We start from the raw sequence: 10,893 nt of genomic DNA on the forward strand, positions 1-10,893 counted from the left end.
ATTTTATAGAGCTGTGTCGGGTAGAACTGATGTGGTGTGTGCGTTCTGTATGTAAAATAAAAAATGTAAAATCGTAGCATAGTATTGTAATACTAAAATGAATTCATTTTCATGGGTGAGGCTCGGGGCCCGAGATGCTACAAAATTCAGATTTTGGTGGTGTAGTCGAACAAGCTAGTTATTAACCTGGCCATCCAAGCAGCGTTGATGTACAAAATCCAACAATAACTTGTTCGGCCGAGAAGCGTTTTAGTGAAATAGTGTAAATCAAAACGAGGGAATAGAGTTGCCTTTTCAATGAGACACTTCATGGCCTAAAGCTATAGTAGCCAATTTGTTGCACATCTGAACAGAGTATTCTTAAGTATCTTCATCTTCTTTTTGTATAACAATTTTCGGTTGACTTGTGCGAATGAAATTTATTTTAAAAAAGAGTGAAGCTCAAAAAGGTTGAAAAGCTCTGGTCTAGTTCAATGGTTCTCAAACGGTATTTAGACACGCCCTCCCCCCGCCCGCCCGCGAAAATTTTTTTAGTTGTTGTTGTTGTTGTTGTTGTTGTGTTTTTTTGGTATTCATGGTGTTTGTCGACTACTATGCTCATTTACACCAGGCCGATATTCCTTATTTTTGATTCCGTATCTGCCGACTTGTAGTTAGTTCAGGACCTATGTTTAAAAAAAAACACTCCAGTATACATTTCACAAGCAAAGCATTGCCAGTGTCACGTTATGTGTATTCACATTCAGACATCATAATAAAACCCATTAATGCGTGCTAAAGAGTTTCCGGAATTTGAGCCACGAAAATATGGAAACCCTCACACGAGAATGTAGTCAGGTAGCCTAATATACAATATCTCGTGTGATATGTCTTGATCGACTCATTCGCAATGACTCGAGTACAAGTCTAGCAAATATCCACATAAACTCAAGTTGAGTCGAGTCATTTTCCATTTTTAAGAAAGGTCCACGAAATCGGGTTCTTCGTAAATATAGCGATCTCATCGATTCATTTCATCGACATGGGATATTCCAAAAAGCTTTCACGTTTCCTTTAATCACTGAATTGCGCTCATTAAAAGACACCGCGGATTCTCCGTTGCAACTGCACCCACCCGATTTAAATAAATCAGCAATTTCCTCGGCGCTGTGTATTGTGTTCCACAGTTGAAATTCTTTCATTTCGCCGCTGAATCCGTGACTATTATCTACAGGTTCTCCCGGTAGAGATCCTTTTCCATCCTTTCCTTGAGCGTTTCCCAAAATCAATGCGCCACCAGATGGGATCGCTTCGCTGATCGTCTTCACACTTTCCGAATGTAACGTGCCGTTGATGTAGTACTGCGATACCCCTCCCGACATCACAATGCATGCATAAACCCATTGTCCCATTTTGAAGGTAGAGTCAAACTTATATGGACTACTCTCCGCGTCGATGGTAACCGAAATTTTCAGATTACTAAGAAGCATGAGGAGGGTCTCACAACGCTTTGATTCTAGCGTACAGTAGCTCATAACCCCGTATGATTCGGTTTGACCCATCCCTTCTACTCGCAACCACACGCATACAGTGAACTCCCGCAACACCGGTACGCTACCATCGTATTGCACATAATCCGTATGCTGATTAGTCGCGAACTTGAAGTGGGATAATGGGCATGCTGAAATGCAAAAGACCGAATCACTCATATTCACTTTGAAAGTCATGAAATTGGTATATAGTGTTATTTCATTTTATGAATACTGGTAGATGAGCGTGTAGCGTCGAATATAGCGATGAAACATGTCATATGGGTAGGGTTGCATTTAAAACAAAAATTTTAAAACAAACATGTTTAACACGACGCTCTTGGTTAAAAAAATGTTTTTTAATGTTTTCTCGGTTCTTTTAGCTATGGCGTCAAGAATATTCAATTTTGACGTCACAGTAGGTTGGCATTGACAATTGACACTGTTGATAAGACGACTATATCGAGGGTTCCAGCCACCCCCCATCGTATGCGTCGACTACTTTGGGTGAAAATCGTCTGTAGGCCTCTACTACATGACTTTTCGGACGTATTCACACAATTATGGCACAATTGACAACGTTTGAAATAAACACGATTTTTATTTTTATAAAGCATTTGTTTAAAACATTTGTTTTGAGCAAAGTGCTTTAAACACCGTTTGTTTGAAATGCCACCCGCATCCTCAACCACTGATCCGATGCATGAAACATACGAGTTCGAGTCAATTTGAATTAAAGCATATGCATTGGTGTTGATAAAATCCACGGGCATCGGTCTGATGTGACATTACAAATATGCCGGTCCGCTGTGTCCTATTTCCAGTACCGGGCCAGAATGTACAATATGTATAAGTTTATTGATCGCGCCTGCAATACTGATTCTTCGGACACAAGTTCTCTTAGTAGAATGCAGATCTAGCAGATTGGTCAAGATCTTTCTGGTTTACATGTGTCGACGAATGTCCCATAGGTACAGATTCAGGAATGTACTCTGCTGCATTCAATAATCTAATCTATAACTTAGCTATAGTAGGACGACATCAAGTAGGGTTGCATTTAAAATAAACCGTTGTTTGAAACACATTGTTCAAAGCATATATTAAACAGTGTTTCAAACAAAGGCCTTCAAAAAAGTGTGTTTTTTCAAATTTTAATATCATGGTATAATTGTGTAAATACTTTACAAAAATCATGTTGTATGAGCCTACGGACAATTACCACGCGATATTGTCGACGTATACGATATGGTATGGTTAGATCCCTTAAAATGGTCGGTTCAACAGCTATAGTAGGCTAAGTACATATTTCGTCAAAAGAGCTATATTTACCCTATATTTTCAATTGTCAATATTAATCCAATATGACGTCACTATTGAATATTCCTGACATGTTTTGAACAAGGTTCCTGTTTTAAACACATTTGTTTTAAATAGATTTTAGTTTTAAATGCAACCCTGACATCAACCCTTATCGCATAAATGTGTATATACGTATTTTATTTCAATTTATCTAGTGGTGCTGTAAGACACCAATCTCAATTCACGATTCCTGTATTATGGAACGTGCGAAACGAAATTAGATTAGATTGGAGCCGGAGATGATATTATAACTACAACGCGTGGATTTTAATTCGCTTTGCAGTGACGAAAATACCAAGTCTTTTGTTAACGATACCTAGAAATGTATAATTTCCGCATGACTGCGGAAACAGTGAAACTACGGCTTGCTCCGAAAGTATAATGAGAAAAATGGAAACAAACGCCATTAACTTGGTGGACAGCATCTAAGCCCAGATATTTTTACAAATTTTGATACGTAATTTATTAATCATAATGCGACATCCGTTCGGAAGCATGAAAAATCTTTGTTCGTTGTCGCTTAACGGATTATAAATATTTTCATTTTCTCGAAACCAAGAATAACCAATTACTACCTGGCCTGGAAGTTGTAAGTTCGGCTTTAGTCGTAGGCGTGGTTGTTTCACCGAAAGCAGTCGTTTCGATTTCAGCTGTATGCACGAGAATTAGATAATGTCGACCGTTATCGTCAATACATAATCTCACATTCATTCGGTCATCAACTCACCGCTTGTAGCTGCCTGGCTGCGTTGCGTTGCGGTCGTAGACATTTCGTCGGCGATCTTCGTATAGGACTTTGAGAAAGTCGTGGGATCTTCGGTAAGTGAAAAAAGAGAGGGCTATATTACCAAGGTCGTATTTTTTAGATTAACTGTTCAGTCGATATACCAATTTCTTGAATCGTGGGAGTTATCGGTATGTCTGCAGTTGTTGTCGTAGTGTCGAACGTCGATTTTGAATTACTGTGTCCATCGACAACAGTTGTGGTGATCGAAACTAGCCCACTGTTTCGCTCCTGGATAAATTTTTTCAAAGTTTGCAACCCGTCATCCTCTGGAAAGGAGAACAAAACTTCAAACTGCTTGTTATCGTATAACTTATGAAAAAATGACGCATGTCGATATGGCGAGACGGCGACGAACCGATTACTAGGTGATAAGAACTGATACGGGTTCGCATGAATTACAGTGATTCGGGATAAGTTCGTCAGGTTTAGGCGCTAGTGTAATATCATTATTCCAATTACAACATCAACAGGATGAGTATAGATATATGGTTTGAGTCACCGGAAAAGAGGAGACATTTTAGAAGTGATAGAAAATCTAAAAGCGCACGGGTATTTTGAAAATTCTAACGCTGAGTATTAGGGCAAGTTTTTGTCGCAGTTAAATCCGAGGAAAGTTGCCTTTATTTTTAACAAAATATTCACCAAAAAGTTGCATTTATGAACAAGTTCCTTGAAATGAAGTAAAGTTGCGGAAAGTTAGAAAACAAGATTCCTTCAAGCAGCTAAAACACCATACTGCACGCCTTCTGAGTATTTAGGAAGCTGTAAAAAGTTACCAAAGCTTGCCCTAGTCATGACTTATCTTACGAGTATTTAGGAAGCTGCCGGAAGATGTAAAAAAAAGTTGCAAAAGTTGCAAAAACTTGTCCTAGTGATTATTGCTGTGTTGACTAAAAAAGAGCATTTCACAACTCTCGATGACCATCTCTAATGCATAGTTGCTCGAAGTTGACCGTTTCATTAGTCAACCCTGCCATCACATCCTGATTTCACGTCATTTATGCGTTTTATTGTACTACCTGTACAGTCGCCAGGCTTTCAAATCTCTATAAAGGAGGGCGAACTGCCAAAATAGAGGAAATTCGGGCGTCCTCGGTGGGCATTTTCGATTTCTTCCAAAAGGAGGACGCATGGCAACCTTACATATGGTGATATCATCATACCGTGACATTATATGTTGTGAATATTGTATATGATGCGTAAAGGTGTCCGGATATATAACAGTTTTCTAAGGAGATCATAACTCCTTTGAGCTTGCTTATAGAATAAGCCGTTTTTGCTGTCTGCTTTCCCTACTTTCATCTTTGACATCGCAGAGGTATACGCCATATTGCTCAAGTGAAATCTGTCCAGAGGTGGTCAAAGTAGTCACTGTCACTACTCAAGTAGAAGTAGAATTAGCGCCGGAATTTCTACTCAAGTAGAAGTAAAAGTGGTGATTCACAAGTAAGTAGGTATTCTACGCTTATTTTTACCTACAAAACTGAAAACCGTCAAGTAGAATTAGAAGTGGTCTAAAATCATAACTAGTTAAAACGTAGTCTGAGTAGGCAAAATTTACTTGAAGTACTTCAAAAAGTAGAAGTACTTCGTTACTGACCACCTCTGAATCTGTCCCGTCAATGCCTCATTATAACAATACGACAAAATTGTATAGCTCTATGCACGCAATTTTTTACTTCACATAATGCCACCTTAATACGGTCAGATCCACAGAGAATTACTACGAGGAAAATGGTAAAACCATGGTTCTCGTGAATCTAGAATTGTAGATGGCTCCGCAGTGATTGCTGTGCATTGTGCGGTAGGTCTCGTCGCGTAGCCACGCATCGCCGCGATTCGTGTTGGAACTATCAGGCGATCATATGCTATCGAAATCATTGAAAATGTTGACTCACTGGTGATATCCTGTTGAAAGTAAGAAACAAATACGATAAAATAGTCCTGCGTAAGTAACTAAAGCAATTTTATTTGATAGCTAATGGCCAGGTTGCTGATGCGCCAATACGCTGACTGTACAATAATAGTCACCCTTATACAGCCCATAGGTATATATACGGTTTGTAACAGGGTTGTAATGATGGAGTCATGACTCGACTCGAGTCACGATTTTTCGTTGACTCGACTTCAAATGCGTAAGTGACTCGACTGGAGTCAATTTTTGTATTGACTCGACTTGTAGGACCTACTCGAGTCATAGTGCATAACCAGAGGTGATCAGTAACAAAGTACTTCTACTTCTTCGAAGTACTCAAGAAGTTTTCCTCTACTTCTGGTACTTACTCAAGTAGATCTGATTTTCGCTACTTCTACTTCTACTTGGTAATATTTTGGATCTACTTACTTACTTTTCGCTATTTTCAGTTTGTCAAGTAGAAGTAGTTCAATCTTCCAATCAGGAAGATAGCCTGAGCAATTTCGGGGCTGTTTTCACGGAGTATCAACATTTGATTTTCATAAAAGTTTAGTAAAGCCAAGAATTTTCGACGCGCTTCGCGCGCAGTTATGGATACAGGGTGACCAGTGTGATTTCACGAAAGTATCGGTGAATATAATTTAGGTAGAGGGTTGGCGTGGTTCCGTTCACACCACATTGTCACCCTTCATCCATATCAAATAATTCATCACAGTATATAACGTTTGAAACTGATGTTTCACAATCTAGCATTTACTTGTCATATCGTAATCTGGCATGACCATGGCGTGTCCTAATCTGGAAAAGTGGACTCTGACTTTTTTTTTAGTTTTAGAGCTGTTTTAGCATACCACCTTTGAAACTTTCTGGACTAAAAACATGAAATACATGTTCTGCTTTTAGAAGTAGTATTTATATTTCACTTTCAATTCCCAGTATCATATACTTTGAGTTATAATTATTATCGGTTCTTTTGTCTGGATAACATACATGTTGAAGTATAAAAGCAAGTGTAGTAATGCCTTTAATTTCTGGAAATAAAGCTACACAATATGGCATTTTTACGGTCCACCATATTTTTTTATTAACGTTTACTAATCGCGCAAACTGTTTACACCGTATCCTATACAACAGTGGTCGGGAACCTATGGCTCTTTTGGGTACAAGATACGGCTCTTTGCCAAATATTTATTTTTGTACTGAATTGATCAATATTGCAGCGACTTGCTGGTAAATTTTCATCACGGCCAGAATAATTAGTCTCGTGGCAGTAGAAACTCTAACCATGTCGTTGAGAGGTAAAAACAATGCCGTCTTCAGGTTTAGGGGCTCGGACCACCTCTTTTCAAAATTCTCAAATTTAAAGTACTGTCACTCAGGCGGCCAATATCACTCGCGAATTCTATGTACTCGACTCGAAATCTTTAATTGTGCGATACGTTGATTAATCAAAGAGCATATCATGCCTGGCGACGCCCATTTCAAAATGCAGTTTTCAAATACACATTGTCTTCCGGATCTACGGCGCGAAGTCAACTGTTGTGGATGCGACATTCATAATTACAAACTCGAAATCCCAACAACGCGATAGCTATCCACGTTCCTGATTGGTAAGTAACGATCTGTTTAGTACTGGCGATAAAATGTAGGCGTGTAGCGCAACGTTATGTTACCACCGAATACTTTGAGAATTGAGAAGTCGATAAGTATTAAGATTTTCCGAATCATTGTGACAGTCACATTCGATTAATATCAGTTATAATAAATGCTATGCTACTTACGATGGATTGCATTATCAATGGTGAGGCTTGGCCAGTGCCTTACCTCTCGTCTCGAGCTTTATTTTCGAACAATATATACCAGTTTTTACAGAGAAAATATGGCGCACAGGAGGAATCCCATATAGTGAGTTCGAATTAGTGCTACCATGACGTCATGAATTTTCAATTGTGACGTAACAGTTGATTGGTATGTATGGCTCTTTCGGAGTTGAGATGGAAAAAAATAGGGCCAATATGGCTCCTCGGACAAAAAAGGTTCCTGACCACTGCTATACAACTTCTCCGTATTGCTCTTCGACTAAACTACGAGCCTTATAATGGGGAATGGCGCCATACCATGCTATTTTCTAAAACGTGCTGTTCGAGACAACAGAGGATTAGCATCGCATTTCCATATCAATACTATCATTTTCATCCCATGATGTGGACGAATACTTATGCTAGCGAAAATTGGATACCTGCTGGTATGCATCAATATGAATCAAGCTCGTCACCTATCGCCTAGCTCAATTTGCACCTTTTTACAGTCCATGTGAACGAATTAGGATCGTTTTCATAACTACTTACTTACTTAAGTACTTTTAAAGTCAGTCAATTCTACTTCTACTTCAAGTAGTTTTAGGTTGCTTATGGAAGAAGTACTTCTACTCGTACTTGAGTAGATTTTTTCGTCGCTACTTCTACTTCTACTGGAGTAGATTTCTTGACTACTTTGACCACCTCTGTGCATAACTCGAACCAAGTCATATGTCTCGAGACTAGAACGGCCAAAAACAGACATTTTATTGCAACTCTGAAGAATAGTAAAGTTATCATATTATTGGTATTTCGTCCATCAGGCCTGATACTTGGAAAATCGGGCAAGACTGAGGAAAATTAATTTATTTTAAATGTGAGTCATTCTATGTCACTCGTGCCGAGTTGAAAAAAGTGGAGTGAACCGGATTGAACTGAAATATGAACAATGACCATAATGACTTGGACTCAAGTCAAAACACTATGACTCGGACTCGATCCTCTACTAGCTAGGGGAATTGAACTCGGACTAATGGAAACTTGTAACTTGGTTACATTACAACCCTGGTATACAGTCAATAAAAATATTCTTATGACTTACTATGTTTTCGCATAGTTCGGCAGCATTAACATCTCCTGTAGAATATGTGATTAGAATATGCATGACATATGAATGGCATGAAATAACAGTAGGCTTCGTTCAAAGACACATATCATTGAGCTAATTTAATTACAAATGGATGACGAGCCTTCTCGAGTTGAGCATCATATCAAAATGGGGATAGGCTATCATTAGAGCAAATTCATATCTGGTTCGAAAATTTAAGTTATGATTTATCACCCCTAAGCATTATAAACTGGTAATCGTATAGGACTGTCTAAATAAGGGCTTCTTAGCCTTGTAGCCAGCGCCAGTGTCCCGTCAGGCGTTTTGAATGTCGAAGGGGCGGCAACACTCATGGACGATATATGGTAGCCGGGATTTTATCGGGGCACCGAATAAGCTACATAGGGTACTAAATTTAAACATTTTCCATCACCAATTTTGATATCCATGGTTCAAAAATACAACGCGAAAGAGAGGTAAGGCTCAGGTGAGGCACGGGCGGGTCGAATTTAAATCTTCTCAGGATTTAAAATCTCATTAGGATTATTGTCCATTCCGATGTCATGAAATGGCTACAGGATGATGTGTTTCATTATAATGATGACACATTTCCATTAGTACCGAAACACGTTTATGGTAACTATCACAACACAGTTATTTGCCTTGCGATACCCGAAACAGAAACGCAAATTTATGTCCATTGACAATTAGTGAGAATGCACAAACCATTCGTGAAAGTGAATACGATATATCTTGCTACCTTTTGCAATTGTGATCACGTGGAGGAAGTCGGTATAGTCGCGTGCCTATATGGATGCATATGATGTTCCCAATGACTATTCGTGTATCGTGAAATTCACACGATGCAATCACAAACATAAGCAAGTGTAGATCCTGATGGCTATACCCACAACCCTTATCGTTATCGAACTACACTGGAATCTCGATCAAAAGCGGAAAAGCTAACGTATCTACAAGGATTTCCTGGTTTAAATTACGCATCAGGTCGGAGTTAATGTAGTTTCCCTAGTTTTTTTACCAGCATTATTGCAATTCGCAACATGGAAAATCTCGAGCTCACCTGCGATGAAGAATAACAACGCGACAAATTGATATTTTATCACTGTCCTGCCGTTCATCGCAGCCGCATCTCCGCAAATATGCTGCTGCTGCGTGGATTAAATCGCACCTTACTTAATTATGGTTGCATTTATCACCGGAATATAGCACTAAACGACTGCAACGCTTCCTGTCACTTCCTAAGCCTGCAACAGAACGTCACTAAGTTTGGTCGTAACGTTAGTGGCCTGGATCATAACATTAAGTTACTCGGATGCACACGGTGCTCGTACTTAGTTAACACTTACAGTCGTATCATTTGTCAACGGAGTAATGCAGCGCAATACGCGACAAACATTTTACCAGGCGTTTTATTGCAGCATGAGACATAGTTTCCAACATTGTTGTTGCAACGCACTTCAATGTGCATTAGGATTGTTCAGAAAAAACTTTTTTTTCCAAATCTCACTCGCCTACTGACTAAATCGTCAGGTTGTCCGAAAAAACGATGCACACCAAATTTGACTCAATTCCAACCAGTCAAGGCCGTGCAATCTTGAATTGAATTTTTTAATTTATTAAAAAAAATTGAAAAAAAAAATTCTCAAATTTTTCTGTAAACCCCATGAAATTGTTGAGCTGTCTTCAAAGACGATGCAAAACAAATTTGAGTCAATTCCGACAAGTAGAAGCGGAGCTATTTGAGTTTTTCGTTGATAATCCCCGGCTCAAGGATAATCCGACAAATATCAACGAAAAACGCGAATAACTCCGCTTCTACTGGTCGGAATTGACTCAAATTTGTTTTGCATCGTCTTTGAAGACAGCTCAACAATTTCATGGGGTTGACAGAAAAATTTGAGATTTTTTTTTTCAATTTTTTTTAATAAATTAAAAATTTCAATTCAAGATTGCACGGCCGTTACTGGTTGGAATTGAGTCAAATTTGGTGTGCATCGTTTTCTTGGACAAGCTGACGATTTAGTCAGTAGGCAAGTGAGATTTGGAAAACAAAGTTTTTTTTGAACAACCCTAATGTGCATATGTCAATAGAACAAATATGTGATGAAAATGTTCCTGTATATTTGATTGCGCTGATCATATACGTCACAAGTCTCAAACTCGTTGCCCGCTCGGATATTTAATGTGGTCCTCGAACGAATCGGACACATTATGTGACCAAAACGTACATCATCCCTCGAGATATATAGTCTTGAAATCGGAAATTTGCAGCATGAGCAATGAGCGCACAGGCACTAGAATATATTATTCGACGATATATCGTGGGTTTCAAAGTTGTAAATTCGCGCGCAAAATAGACATAGCATTATTCCGAAAGAAAGCGAAGAATTCTATTGACA

The 10,893-nt window shown here is 38.9% G+C and overlaps 1 protein-coding gene across 1 annotated transcript; it reads right to left on the minus strand.

The window, feature by feature from the left end:
- Positions 1-750: 750 nt before the first annotated feature.
- On the minus strand, positions 751-9,881 carry LOC145435669 (uncharacterized). The gene is made up of 6 exons (XM_080312960.1): positions 9,555-9,881; positions 8,468-8,502; positions 5,382-5,562; positions 3,756-3,920; positions 3,595-3,681; positions 751-1,660 (listed from the first exon to the last, which is right to left on the minus strand). The coding sequence occupies exons 1-6, from the start codon at positions 9,610-9,612 to the stop codon at positions 1,014-1,016; spliced, it is 1,173 nt and encodes a 390-aa protein (XP_080169086.1). The 5' UTR covers positions 9,613-9,881; the 3' UTR covers positions 751-1,013.
- Positions 9,882-10,893: the final 1,012 nt, after the last annotated feature.

The sequence above is a fragment of the Botryllus schlosseri genome, chromosome 3, assembly GCF_051294905.1.
Source record: "Botryllus schlosseri isolate E-star chromosome 3, Bs_hap1, whole genome shotgun sequence".
In the NCBI taxonomy this organism is placed as follows: Eukaryota; Metazoa; Chordata; class Ascidiacea; order Stolidobranchia; family Styelidae; genus Botryllus; species Botryllus schlosseri.